This window comes from Genypterus blacodes, unplaced genomic scaffold (genome assembly GCF_046128005.1).
Source record: "Genypterus blacodes isolate CSIRO-AG114 ecotype Tasmania unplaced genomic scaffold, CSIRO-AGI_Gbla_v1 ptg000008l_1, whole genome shotgun sequence".
In the NCBI taxonomy this organism is placed as follows: Eukaryota; Metazoa; Chordata; class Actinopteri; order Ophidiiformes; family Ophidiidae; genus Genypterus; species Genypterus blacodes.
Genome location: NW_027466822.1, coordinates 3,414,635 through 3,429,257, shown reverse-complemented (window position 1 = coordinate 3,429,257; position 14,623 = coordinate 3,414,635). Strand labels below are relative to the sequence as shown.

General features: G+C 39.3%; 1 protein-coding gene across 2 annotated transcripts in view; it reads right to left on the bottom strand.

Moving 5' to 3' along the window:
* The window catches only part of dgkg (diacylglycerol kinase, gamma), a 71,857-nt gene that overhangs the window by 41,699 nt on the left and 15,535 nt on the right, over positions 1–14,623 (bottom strand). For both annotated transcript variants that reach the window (XM_076156201.1, XM_076156207.1), the window contains 13 exons: positions 13,902–14,054; positions 12,592–12,641; positions 11,133–11,207; positions 10,798–10,917; positions 9,449–9,566; positions 7,982–8,070; positions 7,338–7,454; positions 6,463–6,561; positions 5,449–5,559; positions 5,261–5,334; positions 3,510–3,584; positions 1,041–1,126; positions 843–932 (listed from right to left, as the gene is read on the bottom strand). In XM_076156201.1, the coding sequence (XP_076012316.1) occupies positions 843–932; positions 1,041–1,126; positions 3,510–3,584; positions 5,261–5,334; positions 5,449–5,559; positions 6,463–6,561; positions 7,338–7,454; positions 7,982–8,070; positions 9,449–9,566; positions 10,798–10,917; positions 11,133–11,207; positions 12,592–12,641; positions 13,902–14,054 (1,257 nt within the window). The remainder of the gene's footprint in view (positions 1–842; positions 933–1,040; positions 1,127–3,509; positions 3,585–5,260; positions 5,335–5,448; positions 5,560–6,462; positions 6,562–7,337; positions 7,455–7,981; positions 8,071–9,448; positions 9,567–10,797; positions 10,918–11,132; positions 11,208–12,591; positions 12,642–13,901; positions 14,055–14,623) is intronic.

Genomic DNA, 14,623 nt, shown 5'->3' with positions numbered 1-14,623 from the left:
ACTCATTACACCTCGGAGGACTAATCTGAATCCTCTAAGCTTTGAATTCTTATCTGACTCTCGTTAAGCTGCCAACCTGACGAGCTCAGCCCAAAGTACACTCTCACGTTGTATAGTTTCTCGAATATGTAGTGAAGTACAAAATTGCTAAAATATGTATTAAGTACTCGTTCTTCACTGAGCTCTGTCCTCTAATCCAGTCTCCACTACAGTGAGTCTGCTAGACATCTTAGGTGTGTTTCTATGTAATCACATGCATGGTGTCTGCTTGTTGATCTGACCCGCCAACACTCTTCTGTGTGCCTGTGAATAGAGAGACACAAACACACCTGAGCTGCAGGCTACTGCGGTGTAGACTGTACAAGAGGATGGAGCTATATGAAGAAAGTTTTGAAACAAAAGGTAAAACCAAGAGACACGCTGAATGAATGGTTGTTATTAACAATAGCACATGCTGGGGGGCTTCAAAAATTACATAGCACTGCTTTAGGTACAGTAGTGATGTATTTTCACCTGGTTACTACACCAAGGACCACAGCATTCTCTTTTAAACTAAAGACCAATCACCTGTGATCATTCACTGTATTTGCTGATTAAGCAAAAAAAAAAACAATGCTTGTTGTGATTCATCTTTTACTATTTTCTGAAGTTGTTACATAATTTACTAACCCATGGTTCAAACTATTTTCCTTGCATTTGTACATGCACAAGATCGTAAAGAAGACAGACAGTTGGACGGACAGACGGACAGACAGACAGACAGACAGACAGACAGACAGACAGACAGACAGACAGTCAGGCAGACAGACAGACAGACAGACAGACAGACAGACAGACCTTACCTCCCCCCCAGCGTAAACATCGAGCCAGGTCATTCCCAGTGCCCAGAGGGAGAATGGCCACTGGAGGATGCCTGGCAAAGCTGGCTTTATCTGCAAAACAGAGGATCTATCTTACTGACACAACACTACTGAAAACAACAACAATCCAGAAACCTGTCATTTTGTGCCATCGTATATTCAGATATAGATATAGTATACCTATACAGTCTAGTATCCAGCCTACAGTGCCATCACCTCCACAAGCAAGTACCCGGAAATCAGGGACATCGTGGAAAAAGTTGAGCCTAGGGTGACAAGAGATCTATAGGTTTGACTCAAACATGCTGACACAAGCACAAAACAGATGCGTTGTTTGACTCATTCACCACAAGGTTCCACTATCTAAATGTCACAATATATTAATGTTTATTTATAGGTGATTAACTATATGATTTGATTTCATACTGGTTATCATTGGGATTTGCAAAGCACTGAGTTGTATCATTGTGTGTGCTCTCGGTTGTGTTCACCCCACTCTTTGCCCTAATAACCTAAGCCACAGAGTGGGCAGCCCTTCAAAGTAACCTTTTTATGTGTTTTGGGACAAAAGGTGTTGATAGCAGCTTTAATCTCTCTCCATCATGAGACAGTAACAAACAGGACATTGCCACCTTTCACACCGACCACCTGGTAAGAAACAATAACAGCCTGTACCACCTATTAAGCATTGTCTGCATCTCGTGGTGAATACAATTGAGGCTAGGCAGCATAATAAGTGATTTGCTAACATGCAACCAATGTGGGGATGATTTCCACAACATAGAGAAGTGTTTCCAAACAAACAAAACACTTACATGTCAGTATGATTTTTTTGCAGCCACATAGTTCTAAGTGTTCTGGGCTATGATTTATGCATGACAAGAACACCGAATGGAAATCTACATTTATGGAAAGAAAGAAAGTCTGAAATGGCTGAAGAGACAGCTAAATTATTGCATTCCCGAAAAAGAACTCAGAGTGAGCTCCCTCTCCTCTCAAAGTCTGCTGAGGCTGTTGCTAGGGAACCCATGGAAACAGAAGGAGAGAGTTCAGCTGGCAATGGGTTAACCCTTTATGTGACAATAGGCCTTCATCCAGTACAAAGGGTTTGTATGTATTTATATGCATTTGTGCACACAGCACCAACACTTCTTAGCAGCAATACGACAATTCAACTAACCAGCTGCTCTACAGTAACAACATTTCATCACCTCGGAAGACATGCTGTGGATTACCAGTGATAAAGCACAATAACTACTTGAGAAGACTGACATGTTAAAAAAAACCTTCCTTGCCAATAATCACATCATTCCTTTACACTCATGATAAAATATTCTTTGCCTTATAGAAAGGACAGAGGGAAAATAATATTTCCAATGTGCAAAGGGGCTATCACATTTCTTTTAATAATATCCAAGTATTGATATTGTCCAGAAATGTATTAAAGGCATATGATGATTTAATAAAAAGTAAAATTCCAGATATACCTCACATATCAAGAAATCTCACATAAATATCATAGCTTCATAATAAGCTCCAGTTGACACACGTCACACGTCTTTCCTCACATGAAACATCATGTAACTTTTAACTGGTCTTTTCTCTCTTGAAGTCAATATTGTAGTCCAATGGGCTGTGGAGGGAGGGAACTGTATTGAGTCATGATAGAGGGAGAGAAAGAGAAATGCTTTACCCTTCAGGTAAAGTTTGGAAGCATCTCACACTGTATCTGGCATTTTTCCAGCATGAATCCTGCATGTACATCAGCCTTCAGTTCAAAGTATAAAAAGTCCTCAGTCTACAATGAATGTATGAGTGTGTGTTCATGTGTGTCAAGATGCATGCACAGCACAGTAATGCAGTGTTCTCATTCCCCTTCACTAACCTTCACAGCAGGTCAGTTTGACATGGAGGGAAAACATTGTCATCAGAGTAGTCCGCTCCCTGACTGTATTTATAATTTAGATTCATGCTTTCATTCTGAAAACCCCAAATTTAGATAATAATCACAGTAACATACATTGCTTGCACATCTGCAATCAATGCTTAAAAGAATTGCGCTGCTTCTCAGTAATTGCATCATTATGGAAGGTGTGAGTTGACAGGTTGGGCCCAAGGATTTTCCCGGTCTGATGCAGATATTGAATTTCAACAGCTATTACCCCGGAACAGTACATTTTCTAAACAAACAAATAAATAAATTAAACAACAATACATTAATTCATTCAACACATGTATTCTTAAGAACATCTGACAATATCAAAATCTGTTTTTGGATAACTTCACCAAACGCTTGGTAAGTGGCCTCCTGTCCATCATGGGGCCTTAAGCAGCAGCTTATGTCACCTCATATATGTCCCTGATAGATAATCATAAGGAGACATGGACAGATGTTTATGCTCTTATTTACATTTTGGGGTCTATTTTGCGTTGCCTTAGTGTCAATTCCTACTCACTCAAGTAAAGCATCTTTATTTTACACTTGTTTACAGACAGGACCTGTTACTGTGTCCAAAACTTCAGGATCACAATCTAGCAACCAAATCTAGCAAGGTCCTCATAATTTTGTCTCCCTTAGACATGACAAGCAAACACTGCTCTATCCTTGAACTGAATATCGTAATGAAGAGATGATTTCAGCAGACCTACCCAACTATTGGTCCGCCTTGCTCCAAATTGTACACCTGCCTGGGGTTTAGAAGGTACCTGAACTTCCTCAGTACCCTGGAGGGAGAAAGACAGAAATACAGTGAAGCCATATGAAGCATACTCAATGTCTGGGGAAAAGTTCATTAAAATGGTGTACATGATTCCTCAATTACTTCCATTTGATATAATGGTGCAACAATATACTATACTATATAACTATATAAAAATAATGACATCTTTATTTGCAAGCATCATTTACTGTAGCCTCAAAAGCATGCTGGACAAACTAGATAAAGAATGCATGTGTAACCCTGCCATACAGTACGGAAAACAGATCTACTAGTAGAGTGTCGTGAAAAAATCTCATCTCTCCACCAATGGAAGGCATAGGTCTTTGCTGTGACTGATTTGGGACCATTTGTCTAGTAACCATGTAACATTGACCGGTCACCAGGTTCTTATACAATATTACATTACATTACATTAGGGTCATTTAGCAGACGCTTTTATCCAAAGCGACTTCCAATAAGTGCGTTCAACATAGGTAGATAAAAGAACTTCAGGTCACAAGAAATCGTAAGTGCATTACCTTCCAAAACCAACAGCTAAGAGCATAACTAGTGCTAGAGTCGAAGTGCAATAAGTTAGGTAACAAGATGAATGAGAAAAAAGGACAAATTAGAAAACAAAAAACAATATTTAGGGGTGTCTGCATAGTATTGTGTCACTGTAACCTGACCGAATATTCATCATATCTATCTAAAATGCCCACTGAATCCTCTGCAATCTTCTCTAAACTGATTTGTAGTAGCTTTTAGTGTCCAACAGAAGGCTGCACAAACATTTTACAACTTATCTTAGGAGCAACAGTGTGTTTGTAATAGACCACTAAAGTATATGTATGAAAATAAGATTTTAGTGTAAAAAAATCCAGATCCAACAGATTCTAGCTTTTCAAAATCTCCTTATGAAATCAATCAATAAATGTTTCTAGATTTTTATTAGATTTATGACAACTTTCTAGAATTTCATAAAACAATTCCGTGTATACAAAAATAGTGTAACAATGATTTCTTTCAATACCAGACAAGAGTGCTAATAATGGCCTGTGTTCAAATGTAGGATCATTTGTTCTACAACTGTCTATTAATAGTGAATGATTTCCTATTAAATGGTATTAAAGCATGTGTTGCCATGGTAATGTGTCAGAGCAACAGGCTATGGTGGGTGTCGTCTGGTAGATGGAGAGCTACGCAACAAAAGCACTTTCATTCGAGAAATACAGCAGGGATGTGTGGGTGAAAAGTTTTTTTCTGTCTCCTTCATCTTTAGACCTCGATTTAATATAATTTCAGCAAAGCCATCTAATTAAAGGCTACATGCAACTTATGGATGCTGTTTATTTTCAATGTGTAACTTAACTTTAACGTGTAAACTGAGAGTAGTTGAAGAATTCACTTTCAGTCTTTTTCAGTGCTTATACCTCTGCCAAGGCGGAGGAAAGTAGGAAATTCAGTTGTATGTATGATGAGCTTTCATTTTGATATCTATCCTGGTGCTCCCTGCACTTTCATTTACTTTCATTTTCTGTTTTTGCCAGGTTTTAGATTTAGTACTCTGTATTAGCCGATACCAAGCGGATGGACACTTTAGTCCCAGCTGACTTGACTAAATGTCTGCACTGTTTGTTTCAACAAAGAAGAACTAACCACTTAAGCACAGCAGTTGGCCCTTGGATAGCAGCAACTTACCGCTCACCCTGTCTCCCTCCACTTTTGGGATTGACCATGACCAGGAGCGGGCGAGTGCCTGGGAGAGGGGTGATCTGAAGGCATGAAGGGAAAATACAATTAAGAATGCTATCCTATCTAATTAACTCAGTTTGACAAACTACAAATCACAGATTGATTAGATAGTATGACCAATGCTAACTGCATACCTGCAGTGCTTGTCCATCTCCTGGGGAGAATTTGAAAGTCTGACTGGTGTCATCAGGGCTGGTGCTGGGGGCTGAATCCCCATCACTGCGCTTCACCACCATATGATGGTCCTGTGAAAGGAGGCAGATTAAAGGGTGCAGGTTGGCCCCTTGCATGATTAACCTTGCTGTTAGTGTGTTAATGAATGGGTGAATGTGAGGTCGTTGTAAAGCACTTTGGAGAGAAGCACTACAGAAGTCAATTTGAACAATCTAGATGATTCTGATTCTTAAACTAGTCTGCCGGCCTAATATGAATTTTTTTTCCTAAAGGAGGAAATATGCTACTTAACAAACTTATTAAGAAGGCTGGCTCCATAGTTGGCTGCAAACCTGATACTTTTGGGACTGTGATGGAGAAGAGGTCACTGAACAAACTGGTATAACGTGGATAACCCTGATCATCCTCTCCATCACCTACTGGACAGACAGCGCAGCTCCTTCTCTAAGAGACTGATCCAGGTTCGCTGTCACAAAGACCGATACAGGAGATCCTTCATGTCCCTTTACAACTCCTCACCACTGTCTGATAGAGAACACTGATAGAGAACACTCTGCCCCATAGTCATAGTCATACATATTCTTTGTTTAGGTCACATCCACTCTTTCTGCCCTTAAATTAATATTTTGCCTTTTTACTGGTTTATTTTATTTATTATGACTGTGTTTTTATTTACTACTGTGTGTGTTGTGTTTTCATTTATTTATTCTAGCGTTTGTGAACAATTTCCCAGTTTGGAACTTAAAAAATAAATAACTAAAATAAGTAGAAAAATAACAGCTATTTATATCCCATAGCTCTGATTACTAAAAATAAAAAAAAATATATTTAATCATAAATATTTTATGGGGATAACAAACTTAATTACAAAATTGAAAATTGAACACACACACACACACACACACACACACACACACACACACACACACACACACAGGGGTGGATGTAGGGCCAGTAGGAAAAACCTTTCTCACCAAGACCACAGGGCAGATGTATGAGGGCAGCAAAGTGTGTTCCCTTAAGGTTCCTCCATCACACTCAGTCTTCACAATAGAGGCACACTTATTATGGAGCTATGACAAGAAGAGACATAAGGACTGTAGGCAGAATGCATCTGTAAGTGTATGAAATATTGCCTAAATATATTTAAAAAAAAGTTCATGTTCATGTTTAATGATTATGCAGGAACACATTTCTTGCAACAAATGTCTTGTGAAACTGTTTTACCAGCATGAGTGCAATGTGCAAAGTCAATGGTGACATCTAGTGGATTTGAAAACTCATGTAAAAACTGTATCATACACCACTATATTACTGTACATGGGGGAAAGGTAATATGGCTCAGCATCATATTTCCTGTATTGATCACTAGCAACACTCACACTAGCATGTGAAAACAGCTGTACGGAGGCTTTTATGGCTGCAGATGATGTTATGCAGTGAAAGTGCCAATTATGATATGAAAATCGTTACTTTGTGTTGGCGCAGAAAACAGTTTGAAAATGAAATGCGCTCTATGTTCAGGGGCTGGAAATCACACAGCAGTTCTAAGAGTGTCTTTAGCATTGAAAGATTTGTCACTTCTAAGGGAGCAAAGTATTCCTTGTGACAGCCACAAAAGCCTTCTATACAGGTGTTTTCACATGCTGAATAGGGCTCAAAATGTCCAATAAGCTTACCTTTAACCTTCATAGACACAGTTCGAGTTTGTGTATAATGGAAACACAATGAAAAACTTAAGAAATATAACTGCATACGTGCAATGGTTTTCCATAGCTCACACAAGCTATACGCACACTCTCCAGTGTTAACTGACGTGCAATTATATCATCTCAGTGTGGAAACTCACAGTGATTTGACACCAGACACAGTGCAGGCCTGTCAGGCCCTGGTAACATTTGATGCTTCTGTGACAGCGGTCACATTTGGTGGGAGAGTTACCCTCTATCCATACGTGCTGCATAGCCTGAGGGAGGAAGAAAGAAAGAAAGATTGTCAGTACTCTCAGGCTGCCATTCACAGACAGATACATTCATTCATACTCACATTCACACCTATAAGCAATTTAGGGGGAAGGCCAAGTTTATATTGGTACCTTTGTTGCTATAAGGTGACATTGCTTTCTACCTGTGTGTGTGTGTGTGTGTGTGTGTGTATATTGTCCTATTTTATTTTTGATTACATGTTAAGTGTACTGAGCCATGCATATCAAATTCACTTTAAATGAAGCTGGCTTTGATTGGACTTAACTCGTGAAAGTGTTTAGTGTAATCTTGTCGATTGAATATCAGCTGTGATCAATACTTTAGACGTGGCATTATACGCATCGTTGTTGTTTTAAGTTGCAATCCCGGCAGTGTGAAAATTAGTGGCTGTTAAAGTCTACTGAGATGAAATAAATCATATCTACTGAATCCTATTAGAAATCAGAAACCTGATTATCACATTAAACCTTTGGTAGTATAACACACTCTATTTTGTGTTTATACTCACATTAGTATGTTTGCGTGACTTGGTGTAGGTGCTGATGCAGGCAGCATTGTCTTTGGACACACAGCGCTCATGGACTGTGTACTTGCATACTGAGGAGGAAACATTCGACAGATGACAAAGCAGCAGAGACATTATTCTTTATATGCGAACTTGTATTATTAAACTCTTTCTTCTCTGTTGTTTTTAGGTTCTCTCCAAATTGACAAAGGAGTCGTAACTATTACTCTTTTATTTGATAATGTTTCAAGTGAAAAAGCAGTAACCAATTACCAAAGATTACAAAGATTACAATACTCTGAGGGACAAAAATTACAGTGCTAGCTTGTCGTGTCTGTTATACGGCTAATTACCACATAAAGAACTTCCTTCAGTTCATCAAATTTGTAATACAGACTGCAAGCTTTGGCTGAGAACAATAGTCCCATGGTGCCGCTGTGAATACAGTCACTTGTGAAAGCAGAGAAACAGGGCCTGGCTATCTTAGCTTTGTAACATGCATGGTAGCACAGATGGAACCACTGGTAGTGCGACATATGTACCCTGAGTTCATTTACCAGACAATAACATATTGTCTCCTTTATGAATTCCAATATTTTGGTTTCACAAGCAATCTTTTTGACTCACCTATCCAGAATGAACTTCCCCGTGTGAAGCTAAGTTATTATAAAATATAAATGAATCTTCAAAGTGTTTTTTAAAAGTTTATATTAACATATACACACGTTGGTTCTCTTTAAATGCTCTATGTGTAAAATGCCCTGAAATAATGTTTGTTGTGATTTGGGGCTGTATGCACAAAGTTACATTGAATTGAACATACAACAACACAAGTATAAATATCTTAAAATCTTTCACCTTTTAAACCAACAAATCTGTAACTTCTTATCACATCTTACTCCCAAAAAGCATACAGAGAGACACTGCAAGTTCAATATACTTCACACATCAATAAATTGAAGGGCCCATAAAACCTCTATTAAACTGAAAACAAGCTGGGACACATAAATCCCATCTATCATTTGAAGCATGTCTGAAAATTTAGTACATCATAATATTAAAGGACAATGTAAGCAAAGAAGATAATGGATGATGTTTGTAGAACACGAGTACAAAAGAAAACTGTTCTTGTGTTCGATGCACATAATAAGATAGGCTTCATATGTATCATGCTTTTGAGCATTAAACTGATATCAATGCTGTGAGGAGCTATTTGTCTTGCTCCTCATAACTGTCACAGTGGATTGAAAAAGATTGCCATAACAGCTCACTGGTAGGTAGGTTTTCTACAAATCTCCCTTCAACTCGCATATCGGAAATGGTCTGTCTCCAATTCCATCAGGTGAGATTCCAAACCAAAAATCCACTGGCAGTCTGACTACTCTGCCAAACATCAGTAGATATGGTGGTATCTCATCGCGTCACATTTCAAGGAGACCAGTAGACAGAACAGGTGAAACAAAGACTCACGGGAGCAGCAGAGGCCCTGCTTGCGAACACCCAACAGCATGGTATGGCAGTAGTTGCAGTAGGCCGGTTTATTGAAGTGCTTCAGTCGCCAAACATGCTTGCCGTCTTCCTGGACATTCTATGGGAAGACAGCAAAGACCAGGATAGAAAGACACGAAAGCAAAGACATCATGCTGAAGTTAACTGTTTCTGAACACACTTTTTTCCCCCAGGGATGCATAAAATTGGAAAATGTGGAAATGTAGCTAACTGTTTACGTGTTTATTTGTCAATTTACAGTCATATAATCTAGCTCTATTCTAACTCACTGGGAGCCAACGTTGATTTATGCTGATGACAATCTTACTAGGGCACAGGTGTCAAACTCAAGGCTCCGCCAAGTCATTTTATGTGGGCTGCGAGAGCAAAGAGCTTTTAAGAGTAAATTGTCCATAAACTACATTTCCCACCACGCATGTCAATTTAGTGACACGCGAAGTGACAGCATCTCTTTCCACAGCAGTATCCAAATCGCAATTCGCTATATTACTTCCTGCTTTGTACTTTTCAGTAAATGCTGCGTGTTTGTCCTGGAATTGTCTTTGAATATTTTGCCTTTTACTCCTCTTATTTATTATAATTTCTCTTTAATTTCTCTACATTTAGCAAAGCACATTACTGTATTATTAATTTTTATCATTTCTCTCCTGTATTGTTGTTAGTGAAAGTAAATTGTAACTGTCCGGGCAGAATTAAACTCTATGTTCCTCCAAGACTTTTTTTGGAGTTATCCACGGAAAGTGAGTCAGTTCAGCTCACATTTCTACCCAGATGTGGAAATTTATGTACATTTAAAATCATGCGGGGGGCAAGAAAATATCTACAGAAGGGGGGGGGGAGTTTGGGAACCACTGAGTTAAGAATTTCAGGTTGTTCATCATATGTTTTGTAAAAAAAAAAGTAAATATTTGCAATATGAACCTGTACTTCTTTGCACTAAAACAAAGGGAAAACTTGGAGCTGTCCATTTATATCCATTTAAAGGTTATTATGCTATGATTTTACTAATCCAGCCCACTTGAATCTAAATTGGGCTGAATGTGGCCCCAAACTAAAAATAGTTTGACACCCCTGAATCAGGGTGTTTATTTAAAAAATGTGCTCCTCAGGTCTTCTGAACCCTTGATTCAGTAGGTCGTTACTCTCTGGCATATGAGAAATATGCATGTTGTGTTTCACATCAGCAGCAAATAGTTTGTTAGGACTGAATCATAAAGATGTCAACAACAAAAAAGGATCATGTGGAAATAAAACTTTCTGTCTTTAAAATTTTAAACTGCTGTTATCAACATACACAGACGCACACATACTGTATTCATGCCCAGCAGGACCAATAAAGGGATGGTGGTAAGGCCTCCTCTGATCCACTCCTCCAGTGTGACTGTCCCATCTCGGTCGTAATCAATCTCTTTCATCATTTCCTTCAGAATCTAAAATGACACAAAAGAAGTCCCGAAAACCAGAAAAGACAAGTCATAGACCTCGATGAGGTAGGTAGGTAAAGCTACTGGAGTTCAACTCCACTCTCTGGTTATCTGTCTCCACAACTTTGGGTCTGCCATAAAACATGGACAAAATGAAAGTGGAAATGCCTTTAAAAAGTACCAACTTTATTAGATTCAGTGTGTTATAAGAGTGCGCTCACTGGTCGTAGTTCTGTTGAATCCCACTCCAGGTATGCTGCTACATGCACCATCTGATTGATGATGCGATCCAGCTCCTACACAAAGGGGAGAAAACACCTATTTTCTACCACAATCATCACTTCATAATCATAACAAACATTGCAAACCAAAGCTGCAAATTCTCAGTTTTCACATTTTTAAGTATACTGCTAAATGTGTATGCAAATGGACATGAAACATAAACTCCTTGAAAGAGTGATAGAAAAAATGGATGTTGGTTTAGAAGGTTTGAGTATGTTTACACACGTGGGATGTATTTGCGAAGAGGCTATGCTTGTGGAGGCCCTGATGAATGATTGATAAGATTGTTTTTTTCACCTATCTCTCATAAGAATATGCTATATCTTCTCAGAGGAACCCGTGAGTCTGGAACATGTCAGTTTAGTGCAGATCTAGCTATTCTTTTTGTCTCTTGAGGTTAAGTGATACCATAGGTTGTAGGTTATAAGCCTCTAGGAACTTGTATAAGAATGTCACACTGCTCTGTGTTCTTTGTCATTTCCCTGCTTTGCATGTATCGGTTCAATCCTATCTCCTGTATAACAATTTAAACATGCATGATCTTCGCAATGTCTATTCTATTTACAAGACCATTCCAGAAGATGGGTAAAATTAAACTCAACTGAAACTGAGCTACTAATAGTAATCTTATGTAAAAACTAGTGCTGGGCAACAATTACAATTTCTTATCGTGATTAATTGCATCATGTGCTTAATTAATTAATTCAATAATGAATTAAAAAAGTAGTATTGCGCACTTTTAGTACTGCAATATGAACAAAAGTGCAATAACATTTGGTTGCAAACACTTGTAATAATTATGTAGGTAAATAAATAAATTGTTTTTAACAGAAGTATTCCTTTTACACAGTAGCAGTTAAAATATTTCTTGTAAATCTCAACTTAAATATTAATGAAATGAAATCAAGTATTAAGTGTGCATGTATGTATGGTTTAAAGAGGCCCACAATGTTTCTGCATTTGGCTGGAGACCGTGCGTGAAGGCAGAGGGCTTGTTCAAAAAGAAGCAGGTAAGGCAGCAGCAATCATATTTCTTGCAATATCTGCAAGTGTGCAGACTTTATTGGAAATGTTCCACTGCTTTGCAATATGAAAATGTCTCCAGTGAGAGCAACAGTTGGTGCACTTTGTACTGCCGTTGCTTTTGTAGTCCTCTACTTTTCATACAACTCGTGTCTTCTTCTTGTGATGGTGCGTTTGTTGCCAGTGAGCGATGGACTTTCAAAATAATAATAGAATTGAAAAAACTGCGTTAAGGCGCAATAAAATAATTGTCTGCATTAATTGATGCGTTAACGCTTTAACCTAGCACTGGTAAAAACAAATGTCAATCCATTCCTGGAGCTGCTGTTTGTACAGATCAAGGAGAGAAAGAAAACAAAGACAAAGGCCTCTCACCGAGCTATCCAGGACTCCGTTGCCATCTGTGTCATAGAGCCGGAACATGACTGAAAAAAGAGAATAAAGACCCCATGGTGACTCAGACCTTGACTCAGATTTGATTAAGTCATACTGTAACATTTCCTCGCCTCTCTCCAGATGTTCAAAGGGTTGAAGGAGTGCAGTGAGCTGCATTTGTAATATGTTGTGGGGGCCAGTTGGTAGGGATTAGCCTTGTTAGTGCATGCAGATATAGATTTAAAACAGACATTTTACACGTAAATTGGGCACACCAGGGCACACTAGGGTACCTGATGGATGACACCTACATGTCATCTACCAGGTAGGTGGAGGCCATGTTGGACAGATTCGGGTTGAAAGCCTACCATTATAGAGGTTGAGAGGTTTTTTTGTAGGGATTCCTCCATTTCTCTCCACAGGACTATAAACGGGGAATAACTTTGAACTTTGAGTATGATGGTCAATGTTTTCATTTTAAGAAAGCAATAAAGAGCTCACTTCTTGAAACTTCTGGAAAGAGCTTTTCAAATTGTTTAGAGCAAACAGGGTGTCTGCCAGCCTTTTAATACCTCTCAAGACTCAAGATACAAACAACTAAAAAAATGCAGGTGAAAATATTGACTTGTTTTGCGACTCAATGTCTGAAGGGGCGCAGAATGGTCACCCGTTACCAGAGGTGTCAGAGAAAGTCTTACAATCAATGGACAGAGAGACTACGAATGGCCACATTGGCTACAGTGACTACTAATTTAGCGAAAAAAAGAAGGCAAGATGATGATAGCATGTTTGTTCTCTAAATCAAAAAACAGAGTTTCAATCAGTGTCTTGTGCCTTGCAGAACAAGAACGAAGGAGAACGCCTTTAATTGTCTCAAGGTTGAGAAATTCTCCTTTCAAACACATGCTTTACATTTTCATGCAGTTGTACATACATGCTATTATATACATGTTCCACACAAATGCTACACACACATTTGAAAGTTTGCGCCGCCCTCCTACACACATGCACCGGTGGGGGCACTACATGCAGCCAGCAGCTGGCGCCAGTGGAGCAGGTCGGGGTTCGGTGCCTTGCTCAAGGGCACCTCCGGTGGCCTGGAGGCAAACTGGCAACTCTTTGGCTGCCAGCTGCCAATGCACACTTTTCTGGCCCACAGGGGACTTGAACCGGCCACCCTCCATTTCCAGGGTCCCCTATGGACTGCACCACTGTGGCCCCAACAATGGAACAGTAAGCATATACTAACATAGGTATGGTTGTTGCTGCAACTTCACATCCCTACCCAAGTACTCATCCTCATCACTTACACTCCAACTTGTCCTCTGGAGTTCCCCTCTCCAGTAGGGAAAGATAGCAGACAATGTCCTTCAAAAAGACCACTTGAGGAGATGGCAAGGGGGAGCATTTCTGTGGTGATGGGCTCCTCCATAGTGACAAATGCTTCTCAGATCTGGGCATCTCTGTTGTGGCACAACACAAGTGTTCCAAGAAAGTTCTTAAAACAAGCATTACCCTTTCAACTCTACTAGGGTTCTGCTGTGAAAATCGACTAGTCAAGTTAAATCATGTCAACTTTATTTGTATAGCCCAATATGACATACAATGCAATGTCAGCTCAGAACTGTCTGAGCCATAGGTTCCCGACCCCTGTGTTACGGTGTCACTAACGTAAAATTAGTTGGGGCGGCAGTAGCTCGGTAGTATTGGCTTATAATCATTTAGTGACCGAAGGGGCGGGATGTCTGCGAATTTGATTGGACAGAAGTTAAACATGTGTACGAAGTGACGTGTTGTCAAAAGTATGTATAATTTGAACCTTTAGCGAGCTAATCAGAAACGGATAGCTTGCAAGGGGCGTGTTGGAGTCCATATCAGCCTCTACCTGCCACTCTAAACAGGATCATTGCTTGGAAACATCACTACTCACAGAGGGTCAGAATGAAGGCAAAATTCAAGAATGACTAACGACAGAAGAACGACTTAAGTAACACACTTGTGCACTAATTATCATAAGTAAAGCCATATGAAT